This window comes from Electrophorus electricus, chromosome 4, assembly GCF_041902795.1.
Source record: "Electrophorus electricus isolate QZ-2024a chromosome 4, ASM4190279v1, whole genome shotgun sequence".
Lineage (NCBI taxonomy): Eukaryota > Metazoa > Chordata > Actinopteri > Gymnotiformes > Gymnotidae > Electrophorus > Electrophorus electricus.
In genome coordinates, this window is record NC_137500.1 from 5,663,782 (window position 1) to 5,681,233 (window position 17,452).

A 17,452-nucleotide genomic window follows, 5' to 3' on the forward strand; every position below is an offset into this window, starting at 1 on the left:
TGGACACAGTGTAGGACTAGGACTTGCATATCCTTGTGAGTGATGGCTAGTCAGGTCAGAAGATTGGAACACGAACACACACACACACACACACACACACACACGAACACACTATAACATACCCCAGCTTGTCCAGCTAAAGTCACCTTGGGGTGGGGGGGAGAAAAAAGGAGTTAAAGCATTTTAGGCAAGAAAGTGTCTATACTCTGAGGAACCGACGTTTGCGGGGATTTCACAACAAAGATCAAAAGATCAAGGAACAATGATACAGTACTGATGTTGCAGTGTAGCTTCCTGTTTGGGTGGAGGAAAACGCAAAAGGCAAGTAACTTGCAGTGTGTAAACTAACAATAACTCAGTGGGTTTATTACATTCACAAAAGACACTCACTTATTAGCAGTGAGATTACTGACAAAGCATTCAGAATAAACCATGTGTTCCAAAAGCAACACTACTGGAATTTATGCACTTTATGTAATGCTTTTATTCTACAGTCCAAGAGACTTTATATATATTTAAAAAACAAAACAAAAAACAAACAAACACACCACACACACACACCATGTCAATCCATAAATACTCTTTAGAGCTTTCCCTTTGGTCAAAACTCACATCCAAAAGCAACCACACACACAATGTTAAAATGCTTAAAACACATTCCCCCCCCCCCCCCCCCATCTTTAATGGTCCTTTTCCATATTCCATGAAATTGATTTACTTTGTAATGTATGTGACCCAGACTGAAACCTTTTCTAATAAACTGAAACAACTGGCTTTGGCATTTTGGTAAGACTTAGACTTTTCTAAAACTAAATTGGACTTTTCTAAAATAATTTTTTAATAAGAATAAGGTAGAAGAGAATAAATAATAATAAAAGAACAAATCTCCAACTGCTGAAAAATGAAATTAAATCAAAACATGCTTTTTAAGCCCATGAACAATTGCATGACAAAAGAACCACAATTATTTCTACATAGATTAAGATAAGAACTTGTAATGCTTAATATAGCTGAATTGAACATTCTGGGCCTGCACAATAGTTGGATAACTACTGTAATGCGGTGTGCAAGCTGTGTTTATGGCTTCAGTGGGGTTCTAATCCTCCAACTCTGTGGGCTGCTCTCTGAGGTTTGCTGGAGCCATGCTGTGGGCATTTTTAGGGATGGTCACTGGGGCCTGCCCTGTTAGCTTGGTCAGTGCAGAGCCATGGTACTCAGCCATGGGCTTCTGCTTTTGCCTCAGGGTGGCTATGGTAAGGGCTTGTTCCAGTTCAGTTGACTCATCTGTGAGTCGTGTACGGAGAAGGCATCTGATGGTCTGCAGGTCCAAGTCAGATTTGCAGTTTAAGTAGCTCTGCAGATTTAGCTGAGGAAAGACTGCTTTTCGCAAAGCTTTGACCACCTGAATATCTGTATGATGTCTACTCAGCTGAAGTGTTACATTTTTTTCTAGGTATATATAAGACAGCGAATCCTCATTTATACCATGCTTTCCCCAAAAGGGGCTTATGTGTGTGTTCTTCCAGACTAGAGTTTTTCCAGGTGTTCCTGACACCTGGTTGTTCTGCTTTTTCTCAGTGACTTGACTCCAGTGTGGGTGCCTGTGATTGTTCTTCCACTTTTTAGCTGCCCATCGCTTTTGTGCAAGCTGTGGCAAAAGATGGTTGACTCCTTCATCCATCACGTCTGCAACGTCTCCCATCAGCAGCTGCTGGATGATCAGCCTCCTTTGCATGGGAGATGCCACTAAAAGACTACCATGCTGTCCCCCGACTGCCAGACACAGGACGGAAAGACGTTCCGTTAAATTACAGAAAGTGAAGGCTTTGAGTGCTATAATTCAGGGTGAGCAGGAAGCAGCAGCTGTAAAGAAGTCAGCCATTGACAGCCAATCTGTTATTCTTTTGTAATACTCATGTATTTAAACTTCAGGGGGGAAAAGTGCCTTACAGACAGAACCATAGGCATTAGGCGTAAGAAAGGCATGTTTTCAGATTAGGGCGCCATTTGCAGGAAAAGAAGTTGTAGAGATGAAGCAGCCCTGCAGTGATTATATTGCTGATGTTGCTTTCTGCAGTACTACAAATACACGGCCTTTGGAATGAGGTGCTACGGAGGGCACTCCGTAAAGCTGCAGTTTACAAGACAGGAAAAAAGCATCTGCTTTGAAGCCCAAACAATTTGGTTGGAAATGCAATTGACGAGACAATTGCTTGAAATAGTTTGTTGTCAAAGGTTACAAGAAAGAGGGTGGCTGGTTGGATACACATCACAAATCAGTAACTATAAGAAAAAAACCTTTGCACAAGCAAACGTAATTTCTGCAGTCTATTTCCCAGCAGAACCCATTGATGCATCCCTATATCTCCCCAAACATTTAGTCTCACATGCATTCAGCAGGTGGATTTTACCACTAGCATCCCCAGCAGAGTGTGCAAACCATACAGTACTCACCCTCCTGGAAGGACACCAGAACCACTCTATTGTCTGTTAGCTGGGGTTTACGATAGTTCCCAAGCAGAGGTACTGGGTCAAACTCCTGAGCCTGAGAGGAGAACAGTCCAGTGGCTAAAGCCTTGTACTGTAAACACAGAACAAAAGTAAATAAATAAAATGTCCATGCATTCATAGCCTCCAGTTTGTTTACTTGCAAATATCTTAAAGCACTGCATATTTTTGTAAAAACCTAAACGTCTCTTTCTATTTAAAGCAGCTATCAGAATGACTGCAACTGGTAGGCTAGCTTTGGGTGCAGCTAAAACAATTGCCTTCAGGAAACACTTGCTAGCTTCATAACAGCACCTGTTTTTACTGTACTTCTTGCTAAAGAACCCCTGTATTAAAGCAGCCTTAGGTAGTTAGACCATCTGCAGCTGTATCAGGTTAAAAAAAAATTTTTTAAGTGCTTATAGACTAGATAAATATCACAGGATACCTGTTTGAGAGAGATGGTGACAGGCATACTGAACACCGTCCACAGCACACTGGGGTAGCAGGGTGGGGTAGTAAGAGAGCCATCATAACGATAATACCGGTCCAGTTGAGCAGGCAGCAAATCCTGGATGTTAAAGGCTGGAACCTGCACCTTCTGGTCTAGTACATTGTAGTATGAACAAGTGTCACTACAGTGGAGGATTACTGTGCATTTCAGCATGAAGCCAACTGTTGCATAATGCAGTAAATACTTAATGACATTGGAAAATGGAATTTTGTGGTTCACTGAAAACAAGAAAGAACTCACCTCTATATCTAATGCCTTTAACAAATTTGAGGAATCGGTCAAAAGCAGGATTAAATTCTCCAACCTGATTTAAAAAATAAAAATAAGAACTTTTTTACAACTATTAACACTTAACTGAAAGAATTTTTATAACTGGTAATGCTGCATCTAAACATTAATCATCATCTCACCTCAATGAAAACACCCAGCACAGCAAGACCATCAGACTTGTCTGCTGCTATGGAGATGTTGGGATACTTGCCAGAATTGAAATGCACCACATGCATCTAAACCAACCATGGAGAAAGAGGTTAAAGTGGAAAAAAAAGCAACTTGACATTTTCCTGACATTTCTCATTTAGGCCAATACAATGTGTTACTGTAAAGCTGCTTTATGTCCACAGCCGTTATTAAAAAGCAGCATATATTTGCCTTTGCCTGTTACACAATGGTACTTTGCTAGATTTTCCCATTTGTAGTTTATAACCATTAGTATTCTAATGTGTGATGTGAAAGAGAAAACGTGCCAGTACTGCCAAATGGACGAAAGATAAATGACATACATTAATTCACACACACACACACACACACACACACACACACACACACACACACACCATTGCCTTGTCGAGTCCATTGAACTGAAACATTATTCAGTAAAAATTTAAAAAGTGTTTTGTTTTTTTGTTTTTTTAAAGGAGGGAGAATTTTGACTCCAGAACACTTACCCCCACCCCCCATTAACCGTCGGGGTAACTAAAATACAAACAAACAAATAAATAGCAGGAGAAAAACTACAAAACACACTAATTTAACATTACCATTCAGGGCTTCCATAGAAAATATATTCTTCTAAGGGGTATGTGCTGCATCAGAGAAGATTTCCTTTGACGCAAACACTGGGAAAGGTATAGATGAGATGCAAGCACTGATACAACGGAGGCAATTCCACTACTCAAGCTCAATTTACCATGAGTCTCCCATCTCCAAGTGGAATGTCTTCAAGAATTTCTGTGTAAGGCTTTGGGGGTCAGACAGCCATGGAGGAAAAAACAAAAAGGGGAGAAAAAGCCTCTGTTCTCAAAATGGCAGGAGAGAGGGGCATGCTAAACCACAGGAAGCCCCACTTCATGCTATATCCTCATCAGCATACACCCCCTTATTCCATAGGTGATTATGGAATACATGATAAATATTAGTGATGTTTTACACTTATTCCCCTTAAAGACTTTGCTAAAAAAAGATTTAAATGTCAGTGCCTGGATGAACCCTCGTGGACAGCCTGTAAGGCATGCTCATAAAATATGTGCAAATGCATGATCTGTAGCTGTATAATGCCAGTGCCTGGTTTCAATGTTGAACAAGTGATTTGTTTTGAACACACTGACTAGTCACAAAGTGACTACGGTGTTAATGTCTACTGGGTCATAATGTTTCAGTTTGAATGTATATATAGCCCAAAGACATTTTCTGAAAGAAGCATGTCTCTAATTATATTACTTTATAATGATACAGTACATCAAGTTGTATAATTTATTGGTCTCCGAGACACCAACATGCAAGCGTCCATTTCCACTACCCTAAAATCCAAATGCCCTTGAACCTAAAATCAAATTCAGTCTGTTTGTGAAATACAAAAATGAGCTGTGATTAAAATGCAAGCTACAAAACCAGACACCAAATAAGGAGTTGATTGTAAAAGCACCATAAGTTCTTTCTACCTCAACATAAAGGCCGTATTCTTTGAAAACCAGGGCAACCAAATTCATTTGAAGCTCTGCTGCTTTATCTGCCTTATTCAAATGGTATGCTGTGTGAACCATATGAATGCTGCATTTTGGTGTTTCAAAATCATGAGCTTAACTCAAAGCAACTGAGGCAACTAATCCTAACCTTGCAATAAAGGTATATTGTGAATAATCACCTGAATCTTTTTATAGTCTGAGCGATATGTGTGTGTGTGTGTGTGTGTGTGTGTGTGTGTGTGTGTGTGTGTGTGTGTGTGTGTGTATGTGTGTGTGTGTGTATGTATGTGTGTGTGTGTGTATGTGTGTGTGTGTGTATGTATGTGTGACTGTGTGTATGTATGTTTGAGTGTGTGTGTGTGTATGTGTGAGTGTGTGTGAGTATGTATGTGTGTATGTGTGTATGTGTGAGTGTGTGTGAGTATGTATGTGTGTGTTTGTGTGTGTGTATGTATGTATGTGTGAGTATGTATGTATGTGTGTGTATATGTGTTGTGATGGAAAATATTATTTGATCATGTATTATCATGTGATTCATATGTAATGATTCATATATAATCATGTTAATCCTTTTATTATATAATCCTGCATGAATAGATTAGTCTGCACACTCTGTCTCTGTATATTGTGTGAACAAAATAACTGCTGAATCAGCTGCTTCGTGATCTTGCATGTGTCATGCGACTAATGCTGATAAAGAGGAACTAGCAAACTGTGTCCGTCCTGGTGGAACAGAGCATCCCGGTATGTGCAAGAGTGTTTATCGCGATAAGGAGCAGGAAATGGGTAAACAGGATGACAGAACATCCCTTCCGGGATGTGAAGTTCAGATATAAGGAGCAGAGTCAGTCTACCCCTTTAGAGCTTTTGCTTCAGAGCATTAGTTCTCACACAGCTGTGTTGTGTATGTTCTATTTTCTTTATTAAATTACTCTTTTAATCACGTCCGACTTGCTGTTTATTCAAATTTCCACCACAGTGTGTATGTGTGTGCATGCGTGTATGCATGCGTGTATGCATGCGTGTGTGTATGTATATGTGTGAGTGTGTGTGTGCGTGTATGTGTGAGTGAGTGTGTGTGTATGCCTGAATGTTGTCTCACCTCAGCAGCAAACTGCCTGCCATTGACAGTGTGTTCAGATCCAGCCAGTATGTCTGGGGAGCCCCAGTGCAAGTGAAGCTGAGCTGCTGTGTAGAGGTGACGCAGGCTGGAGAGATGCATGTGTGATGGCAGAGACAGCTGCACTGTGGGTGAAAAACCACACAACACCTCAGTCACAAATTAAAACTGTATGCATTGATCTTCACACCTGAAGAAAACACAAGTTCAGCTGTTCAGACTGATTTCTGGGTATTAGAAACTATTTCAATGAACTTATTTTAAGAATTTGGTGATTATTAATAAACATTTTCCAAGGGTTGGGATGAAACATGTATTTAATAGTACCAGCTGAGGTGCAATGAACAATCATAAATGAATGTGAAGAGATTCATCCTAGAGCACTAGAAACACTCAGATTAGAATAGACCACCTCAAAACAGTCAACTATAGTCATTGCTACTGCTGTATCTTGTCTGTCCACTTAAGGGCTCAGAGCATCTCTGGCTCTTAATACATGGCCAGTCACTAAAACCTGAGGGCTGCCTCAGGGCAGCATCAGTAACACAGCTGTCAGTAACACACTGTAATACAGTGAGGAACCCAGTGATGCACAGGAAGCTTCATCAGCATTCCTGCACCATAGTGTCAGCGGCTGTGGCTCAGCCAGCCTAGCATAGCAGCACACACACACACTGCTGCCTGACCTGGCTGCCCATAGCAACACACGCACGCCTGACCTGGGTGAGGCTCAACATGGGCAAGGCCCACATGTCTGCCAGCCTGTGTGGCCTGTTTATATGCGCAACTCTGCCTCTAGAGAGAGTCTCTGCTGAAATGGAAGACTCAAAAGTAAAAACAATTCACAAAGCAACTGCTCATAAAATGTATGATTGAGAAAGAAAATGTTATACTCTGGTTTCTGTAGTATTACTTTTCTCCAGGGTAATCATCATGGTTAATATTTTGCTTGAATTATGACTGAAAATGCAATCAAAGACTGAGACATGGTAAGAGCTTTGTTGTTTAAAACATTGTCATGACTCACGTCGCAGGTAAAGACCACTCCATACTTTACTCTCCCAAAATATGAGCTGGTTGTTGCTTTTACGTACACGGACAGTTATCATAATAAGAGGGTGAATACAGAAAATTGCTGTGGCTGAAATACAAAAAGGATCCTCCTGTCATTTACTTCTTGTTGAGCTAGAAATTAGGCTTGAGAAGAAAGATCATTTTAGGCATTGTGGTTGCTGCACATATCCCCATTAGTTTAACAACAGTTAATCCTGCAGTTTCGCTGTGTGCAAAGTGTAAATAAGAAGTGCATTTAATATGAAAATGGAAAAGTTGGAAAGTTTATGAAGAGATGCATGCATGGCATGGTAAATTATACCAGTGCTTATTTCAAACCAGAAGGTGAAATGTAATGAACTATCAGTATTCAAATGAATATTTTTAAAAAGGGTTTCCCCATACCTGAGTGTCCATTGTTGCTGAGAGTGAGTTGCTCATTGCTAGACAAGTTGTAGTTATAGACCTGGATGGGGAGCAGGTCTGGGTCATATCGCAGCAGCTCTGGCTGGAAGTCAATGGGAGACTGAAATGCCCCTCCGCAGTATGGGTAGTGCTTCGACCAGTGGGCCTCGCCATCAGGCCCTAAAACCAGAGTGCAGTACACAGAATTGGGTTCATAAATTATCATAAGGCATTATGCATGTCTACATGAAATTTTAGACTAATTAATTTGGTCAAAAACTGTTTCCGAAAAAATGTTGCCCTTTTGAAAGCTTTACTAGTAACAGTTTTTACAGAGAACATTAACTTACAGTAACATTAACTCTACAGAATAACAATGCCAGTCTCCAAGTATGCATGCATTTTATGAGTACATCTTACAAGTCTGTAAGACTTCAGCCAGGCAGTCTGCATCTGCAATAAACTTGTGCACACATGCAATATTCACAGAGCAACCCTGTAACCTGCAAAGTCTATGTTTCCAGAGGCTCCAGGCATAGACTGTCCTTTAAATAAAGATCTGTGAGCTGGACCCCTTGTCAAAATTTATCCTGTCATCATTATGTGCAAAATTGACCACAAAATGAAAACTCAGTATGAATTCTGAAACAGTCGATGTGAGTAAACAGTAAAACAATAGACATACTACAAAATCATGCAGTGCTCTGTGACATGATCCAGTGAGTGGCTTGAAGATTTTACCATCCCCCCAAAAAAGGAACAAAAAAGTTGCTATGTAATATAAGAGAAACAATTTTGTGTGTCCAAGAAGTAATGACAACCTTTCATGGGTACATGCAGTTGCCTCACAGAGGAAAATCATATACATCTGCAGTATCTCTGTGTTCTGAAATGTTATGCTCAATCATTCAGCACAAGAGAACCTTTGCCAAGTGCTGCTCTGTGCTCACATCTCTTTCTACATGACTCCTTTCTTCTCGAGTGATTGTTTTGTGGGCATTCCCCATAAGTGTTATACAGCAACTACAGCACTGGAAAGTCATAGTTTGGCAGATGTATTCACAAATTCTTTTTAGGCAAACAGATTATCCAGGTTGTTTTTAAATTTTCAACATCAATTATTAAATTAATCAAAAAAGGTAAACATTTACCCACTAGACAAGTAATTTAATAATTCAAAGTTTGCTAGTCAAGTCCTTGGGGTCCCCAGGCTGGTCCACATATTTACCCTGTGCCAGGTTACTTTTTCCAGGCCATCCAGAGCTCAGCAGCCCTTAATTAGCTGTATTGTGTATGAAGTGCTGGAACAGAATAAATGCCAGGATTGCCTGAAGGTACAGAGAACTGCACCCAAAAACCTCCATTCTATCAAACAAAAGCACTTAACATAAATAGATAAGGAATAATCATGATGCATGATAAAAGGCCATCAGGCTAAAAGGTGAAGAAAGGAAAACTCACTATAAAAAGCAACACATTTTCTTTTATCCATAATTATTCACTGTCCATTTAATTTGCCATTTTAAATTGGGCCGAGTTTGATTACTGTAACCACATTCATTGCATATGGCCAATACCTTAGTGATTTCAAGCTGCTCATTCTGAAGAGCACCATATAGACATGGTAGCAAGAACTCCAAGATGACTTAAAAGTATAGCATGACAAACTAGAAGGTCAGACACTTACAATGTATAGCATAAAAAACCCAGAAAATCCTAAAGCCTCAGTTAACATGAACATCCAACAGTTAGTTCAGATATGTAAAGCCACAAGCAACCCATTTTTTTGTCTGCTTGGTTATCTGAGAATTTGCTGGGGCAAGGTTATTCATTCCTACAACAGAGAATGACTGAATGTAGAGAATGCCAGAGGGCTCTCATGAATGGAGGTCAGAGAGGACCACTCAGCCCATCTGAGTTTGGTTAAGAGTCCAGGGGACCAATCTCTGCTGATGGATCATCCCAACACCTTAGTGGCATTGTGTGTTAAACAGTCATTCATACCTGTACACTATTCACAATCATGTTTCAAGAATGGCAGAACGTTGGAGTGCCTTTTGCCCACATTTATAGGTTTGTTTAGTTTATTGATCAGATTGGCACTGATATAGGAGAATATTTCTTGCATTTTTAAGGGATAAAAACACTCCACCTAGCAACTTAAACCCACAATAAAAATCAGATCAGCTGAACCCAAGGGGTTCAACTTGAGGATGGAAATTATAAATCTGCACAATAACCACATTTCATAAAATCGCAAATATAAAAGAGTAATAAAAAGATTTCATAATCTCTCATTGTTATCTTGCAAGTCTAAAGAATCGTCTAAATGAGAACCAAGACCCAAGTAGTGACGGGAATAATGCATTTAAAAAATAAATGAAATGATAGCAGCTTTTATCACAGTTCATATTGGTTCTTGGAGTGTTAATTAAAACTGTCTGACCTCAAACAATGCAAACTATAGTAACCACTAAAAAAAGCATCATGTAAATCACTCAATGGTGATGAACAGACTGTAACAAGCTCTGTAGGATGAGGATTGTGAGAAAGTCAAGTCATTCTGTAGAGCTCCTCTCCACTCAGAGCTACTTGTTCTTTCAGGTCTGCCAAAACTACTGCTGCAAGATAGTATGCATGTCAAAGGGCAAAAGGAATCTAGCAGATGCTTTCTTACCCTTTTACCATAATATCTGTCTCCTTCCTATACTACTTATCAAATCACTTTATCAAAGAGAAAGACAACTATATTTGTTCTGCATAGAGTAAAACACAATGCTGTCATCTCTTATTACTGTGCCCAGGTACAGAAAATATTTTTTACTAATGTTCCTCTAGCATATACTAAATTAAGAATGGTTTTATGCACTCAAAAATATTACATGGAAAAGTTCCACCTTTGATATTCATTTACTTACCATTGTATGTCCATTTTCCACCTGTAACAGAAAGAGAAACATTCAATAAAACATTGTGAATCTAAGAACTTTAGCAAAGTTTCTTAAATGGGGGTTTGCAGTGTATGGCTCATCATTCTTTAGAGGTCTCTCACTAAAGTGGTGACACACAGAGTCCTAAATCAGTGAAGATAATGCATTCCAGAGGCACCCCATCTCAATGGCTCCTGCCAGCTCCTCACTGCCCAGAACTTTCCGTCAGTCCCACTCTGAAGCCTAGTGTCTGGGCCCCAGTCTTCTCCACAAAAAGATCACTGGGTATTGGTAGAGAATGTTAAAACCCTAGCATTGAGATGCAGTTCACACTAAGGCTGATCACTGGGTATCAGTGGAGAATTATAAAATCCTAGCATTGAGACGCAGTTCACACTAAGGCTGTTCTCTGCTGATAGACCTAAACAGGCTATAAAGAATAGTAGAACAATAAATAGAATCCTTAGAAATCCTTCTGATAAACCTGTGGAAATGTCTGGCACACACATGATTTATCTTTTCATAGACAACAGTGACCAGCATTCATGAAGTGATAGAAGTTATTTTAAAAAGTGCAGTGCTGAACAATTTTGCTAATTGCAAAGGAAACAATTATATTTCCAATCTGAGCTCCATGATGCAGAGTTTCCAAAACAAGAAGTAATAAAAAAAAAAACTTAAAAAAAACAAACAAACCAAAAAAACAGCAATTTAACCCACAAACTTTTCCCCTTCCCAAAACATTCATTCTCTCTGTGTCCTGAGCGTTGACTGCAGCTGAAACAGCTGCTCTCATCTGACTTCTCAAGGAATGATATTAGGCTCAGAAACGCTAGCACCTATGCAGGGCAAATGGGTTGCATGTGGCTTTCACTACTTTTAACTGGGGGCTACCAATTCAAGCAATAAAATAACCCAAATACCCCCAAAACAGTAGCGTCTAATGCTGACTTTAGCACTATTAAATTTTAAATAGACCACACTCTCAGGTACTGTTTAAATACAATCAAATTTAAAACCTTTCTACCTTGGGCAATTTAAATTGCAGCCTACAGTCTTCTCATCCAGAAACTTTAATATTGATGCGCTGTCTCACATCCACATCTCTATGGTTACTAACTCTGCACTAACTCCGTGAACATTAGATCTTTATAAGACTGACCAACGCTAAATATCTTAAATCTAAACCTCTCACAGACAGACAATCTCAATACAGAGAAGTTAGAGTCAAACAAATTTGTATAACTAGCCATTGCTAGTCTGCAAGTAAAAAATAGTAGCTTTTGTAAACTATTTAAAATAGTGTAGCATAAGTCTAAACAATAAATTATTTAAACTACTCGTTAATAAACGATCAAGAGCGAGCAGAAAAGAAAAACTTAATACGTTTGGGTTTAGATAAAGATGCTTACCACTGGATGACAGCGGAAAAACTATTAGGATTATTAACTGAGTAAATATCATCGTAAAAAAGATCTTTTTGTATCCTCCGTAAGATACTACAGAAGAGAAATTATAACAACGTATTGAGATGCGGCGTTTATATATACGACAAGTTCAGCTTCTCAGGCCATGACGTCACAGCGATTACAGCGACTCCTCAAAGTCTTATTTACTTGATTTGTCTTTGGAGCGTATAACCTCATGCAAAGCTAGTTAAGTGTAAATATACACAAAAGGTTGAGGCAATGTAAAACAAACTGTTATATCTAAACGTTTAACTTTTAGTCTTACCTCCAACTGAGAATTCGATAGTCCAGTATAGACGCCAGGCAAAATTTAAGATTAATATTAGTGCGGCTGAAATTTGAGGCACTGCTTCTGAAGTTTAAAATGCAGCCAACTGGCAGAGAAGCGATGAGTTAGTTAGCCTATACGAGTTTGCGCACAGGCTCCGATTACGAGACGATTGTGCTGGTTTAAAAAAATCGTAACAGTAAAGAACAGGAAGTGAACATTTATTAGCTCGTGTTAATTTTGACTTTAAATAATCATTTAATTAAAAAAAACAAACAAATAAATTTTTTTTTTTTAAACTTTTAAAATCTTTTTAAGCGCAGGTGGGCTGGCGATGACCACTGCAGTGATCTGTTGTGGAAGGGCCATGATAAAGTTAGCTTGATAAAGATAAAGTTATCTTAATATTTACGAGGAACCTTTCAATGGCTCTTCCTCCGTGACATGAATCTGTCTGAATGGTTATTGTATCTGCCATAAAAATCATGCTGCTAACGAAGTAGGATTCTCACTATGATGACTTAAAGGGCCCATATAGCATATATTTATAGTGCTTGAAAAGCACTATATTGTTATTCCTCATACTTGTTGTTTTTATTATTGTTGTTATTATTATTATTATTATTATTATTATTATTATTATTATTATTATTATTATCCAGTTTTCTGCAATTAATACAGCCTGAATCGCATAACATACAGACTACATTCAAACTCCATTTCGAAGGTCTGGGCAGGTCTCAGAGAAGCCTTCACGCAGACTGCAGTCAATAGTTTACAGTCTCACAGACACAGCAGAGAAGCGTGGTCCTCGCTTCTCTTACCCTGCTCACTCTTCTGCCATATACACACACGTGAGCACACGCACACTTCGGACTCCATAGCAACCACCTAGTAAGACCATAGCAACCAACTAGTATACCATAGCAACCAGTTAGCAACCACCTAGTAACAGCATAGCAACCATACTTTCATCTCTTTTCATTCACTATGTATTTCCTTCAGGAAATGAAAATCTAGTTTTCTTTTATCATTTTCTGACATTTACTTCCAATGTTTGTGCAGCTTTATGTTCCAAAAACAGTCATAATTCATTTTTACTCGACCATTTTCCCACCTCTTTATCCTTTAAACACCCTGTTTCTGTGCTTTTAACAAAGATATAAGATAAATGAGCCATGTTCTAATTGGCTATCCTATTTTGCCACATTCAAGCACTCAGAGTTGAAACTATACACTGTATCTATGAGTGAAACACGTCTGAGAACTGCAATGTAAGTGGGATGGGCTAAACTGCTGAAGGTTGAATGGGTGAAGATAAATGAGTCTGTTCTTCTGACCACAGAGAAACAGTGATTTCAAAACAGGCATTTTTGCAGTTTTTATGGACTGTATGGACTGGGAGGGTGAACTAAAGTATTAAGACATAGGAGGCTGTGCATTACAGCAATTTTATCATGTGTAAGGGCATTTTAAAACACCTTCACCCTTGGTGTCTGTCCAATAGTGATGTTTGCAGAAGGAATTACCAATTTTAAAACATATTACCTTCTTTTCTTTATTTAGAATTGTTGTGTAAACGCAATAGAATGCTCAAGGTTGTGTGTTATTGCTAATAAGCAATAGCTTTGATGATCCACTGCAGATAAATCACACATTCCCTCTCATGTTCTCTCATGTTGTAATTTTACAATGGCTTCCATCCCAGCTCAGCCAATCAGATTTTTGGACCATAACTATTCATTTTATAGGCTGTGTTTTGAAACTTTAACAATATTTACATACATCTTCAAAATTCATTATTTCAAAGAAGTGAAGGAAATTTCATTTTCCATGATAGGGGCCCTTTAATTAATAATGCCTTGTTTCATTAATTAGCCCATGTTTCATAGGCTATTTGCCTGTGTTTATAGATTTGGGTTTGTCCTCTGATACTATTAGGCATGCCCATGAAGACTTTCTGGTAGAAACGTTACATTAAATCCCTTTTGGGAGCACTAAGCATGTGTGTTGGAATCTTGTTTTCATTTATCTAATAATATTTATACCCTGCTCCCTGCAGTTTGTTTTAAATATGTACATACCCAAAAGAATTTTACTCCATGCTACCGTAAACCATGTCACCATTCAAGATAACAAATGTAGGATTCAGGAGTGGTTGAACTATTAACAAAGTAGTATTATGTATTACGTGATAAAATATGTTACAAAAATGAACATTCAGACATTCAAAAAAATACTCAATAATATCCAATCTGATCTCACTGGGTTATAGGCTAATCCAATAGCAGAGGATGTGTTACAACTAAATTGATCTTTCTTCCCCTTCAAGTTTCTTCTGCTTACTTATCATAAGAAAGTACAAAGGTCATAACGTCCTTCCCTTTTTCACTGTAATTTATGAACCCTCATTCACTTCTGCTAGATCATCACAGAACACTCCACCATGAGGCATCTAAGTGTAATTTTGATCCTTTTTGCTATATCTTACTGTATCAAGGGCCAGACTACTACACCACGTAAGTATACTGATACTTTTCTCAAATGTATATTTCCCTTATTCGCAGTACAATATTTGGTTCCAAATATGTTAATCAAAATATTTTGCCATATTTTACCCTGTGTTACATGCATACTTATAATTAGACTGTCAAAACTATTTTCCAGTAAGATGTTTTCGATTCAGTCCTTTAGTGAGAGACAATTCAAGATGTAACTATAGGTGATTAGAAATTACATTTATTTCATTTGCTGTTGGATATTAAAATGTAACATTTTTAAATATCAGAATCATTATGTTTTATTGAGTTTGGCTTTGGCAAAATATGAATTCAGTTGGACAATGACCCTAGATTTATTGGACCAGTTAGTTCCATTTTGCTCCCTGTGTGTGAGTAAAAAATAGCCCATGGCTTTGAAGGCCTTTTACTAAACAAATAAACAAAATATTGGGATATTGGGATATATTCCCAACTATAATCAGTAGTCTTTTCAAAGCAAGAAGCTATTTACATTGTCTAAATAGGACTATAAACCACATTTACGCACCAAAACAGTTAGGATAATCCACTAAACCACTGGTATTAATTTCCTTATATTTACTCTTTGCTGCAATTATATTTCTTTGGAATAATTCATCTTCATGTAGGGAAGTCATATTTAGGTCATATGTATGGACAAATATTTGACTGAATGTGTGTCAAATGTGGAACCTTTTTGTGAGGTGAAGAGCTAGATCACAAACTTCATATATAGTAACCAAGGTTTAGTTTCATGTATCTTATTGACTTTACAACCATCATAAAAACTAGGTGTGGGCAATCATCAAACTAGTTAACCATTACTCTTTCAAGGCAGTAAATTTTCCCATTTGCCTATTTTCCTTACTTCTGTTAGAGGAAAAAGAAAGATAATACAATTTGACAGGTTTTCCAGGCTATTCGCTCTGGGTTTTTTGGTTTGTTTGTTTTTTACTGATATTTATTGTAGGTTGTTTACCAATAAATATTTTGTGACACGTAACATGGTTTTATTTCTTTATGAAAATATTATACAATATCTCTCTCAAAATCTAGCATTCTGTGACCTGCCAAAAGACGAGGGAACAGGATCAAATGTTGTAGTCTACTTGTACTACAACAAGACTGCAGACAAGTGCTACCCATTCCGATACCAGGGGCAGGGAGGAAACAAAAATCGCTTCATTGCTGAGATTTACTGTATGAGAAACTGCTCAGCCAGAGCTGAGTCTGTCTATCCAACAAATAGTGAGTTTCCTTTAGCTTTAACATAACACATGTCTAGTGTAAATGTTAATTTTAATCGCTTTCTTGTTATGCTATCATAAAGTGACATTTTAGGGTCTTGACAAATGTGAAATCTGCCACCTACTGGTGAAATAAATTATAGACACAGTATTTATAAAATAAGTTACATTTTACACATCTTTTTCCAGAAACCAAAGCATGCCACTTACCCAAGGCTGCAGGGGACTGCTACGGCAATTATCTGCGGTATTACTATGATTCTGGACATGGAAAGTGTAAAATATTCTCTTGGACTGGTTGTGTGGGCAATGGAAACCGATTCTTGGATCCTCAACGTTGCAATACTACATGTTTTGGACTAAAAGGTAAATATAAAATATGTTAATTACATGTTTTATGTGTCTAAGAACACAAAAGGCAGTGCCTAAATTTGGGGTGTCTGTTGTGAACAGATAAACAGATGGAGAAGGAGGAGGATGTGGAATCAGACACATCAGTTGGTAGGCTTTTTAATTAATTCATGAATTTATTCATCCATCTATTTATTTATTTATTAAGCTTATTTGAAATATTGCTTTTACAGTGTTTATTATTTTAATGTTGTTTTCCACAGGTGTCATTTTGGGAGTTAGTTTGGGCATTATTGGAGGCATCATTCTCACCATTGTGCTTGTTCTGATGTTAAAAAACAAGTTAGTGTCTTTTTGTGTATATTTGTGTATTTTACCATCTGAATGTTCTTCTGAACATATTTTTTACAATTCCATTCTCACTGAAAAATTTGTAATCTTTTCTTAACAGGCCTGGTTCTAAAAAAAGCAAAGCAAAGGCAAAAGAAGATAAAAAGTCTTCTGGACTAGACATGCCACTCCAGAAAGAAAAGACTGAAATGGCATGAGTACACAATGCAGTTTGAATGCCAAAAGTTAGCATCAATACTTGATCTTCCTACCATATCTCTGACACAACATAAAAGCCTATCAGCATCTTAGGTCATCACTACAGAACATTAATGAAAAGTATTTGCATTGTAAAGTTGCCTTTAAGATATGCATATTTTCAACCATAACAATGCAAGCTGATGAACTAAGAGAGTAAGGTTATTAATGTCATTGTCATTTATATTCATGGTATATTATTTTTTGAGGTCATATTATTCAGATCGGGTACCAAAAGTACACTGGAAAAATATAAAAGAATCTGTTTGATTGATAATTATGTAATTAATTTTATTTTGTAGAGTGTCATCATCTTTCCAACAATCCTATATTTTTTGTAAAATAAAACATGCAATTTAAATTTTCATCTACAACATAAGTTTTGCTTTTTGTAGAATGGTGACACATTATGGAATGTACAATATACTGGAATATACAAAAAAACAAAACAAAACAAATAAAGATACATTTTTAAAAAAAGATAAAGACACAACTTGCAATAGTCTAATTAAAAATTAAATGCATGAACCTATTAAA

At 37.6% G+C, this 17,452-nt stretch overlaps 2 protein-coding genes across 3 annotated transcripts; one reads left to right on the forward strand and one right to left on the reverse strand.

Annotated features, from left to right (window-relative positions):
- Positions 1 to 345: 345 nt before the first annotated feature.
- On the reverse strand, positions 346 to 12,342 carry ca12 (carbonic anhydrase XII). Of its 2 annotated transcripts, none has more exons than XM_081711969.1 (9): positions 12,208 to 12,342; positions 10,462 to 10,482; positions 7,544 to 7,723; positions 6,068 to 6,210; positions 3,412 to 3,507; positions 3,242 to 3,305; positions 2,936 to 3,093; positions 2,455 to 2,581; positions 346 to 1,773 (listed from the first exon to the last, which is right to left on the reverse strand). In XM_081711969.1, the coding sequence occupies exons 4-9, from the start codon at positions 6,185 to 6,187 to the stop codon at positions 1,097 to 1,099; spliced, it is 1,242 nt and encodes a 413-aa protein (XP_081568095.1). In that variant the 5' UTR covers positions 6,188 to 6,210; positions 7,544 to 7,723; positions 10,462 to 10,482; positions 12,208 to 12,342; the 3' UTR covers positions 346 to 1,096. The 2 variants fall into 2 exon arrangements, with proteins under 2 accessions (XP_081568095.1, XP_026859084.2); XM_027003283.3 differs by lacking the exon at positions 12,208 to 12,342 and adding an exon at positions 11,886 to 12,030.
- A 2,311-nt stretch (positions 12,343 to 14,653) lies between these two features.
- LOC118240952 (boophilin-H2) lies at positions 14,654 to 17,336 on the forward strand. The gene is made up of 6 exons (XM_081711973.1): positions 14,654 to 14,729; positions 15,786 to 15,977; positions 16,166 to 16,342; positions 16,430 to 16,477; positions 16,591 to 16,669; positions 16,779 to 17,336. Exons 1-6 carry the CDS (start codon positions 14,657 to 14,659, stop codon positions 16,873 to 16,875), a joined length of 666 nt encoding a protein of 221 aa, XP_081568099.1. The 5' UTR covers positions 14,654 to 14,656; the 3' UTR covers positions 16,876 to 17,336.
- The last annotated feature ends 116 nt before the right edge of the window (positions 17,337 to 17,452 follow it).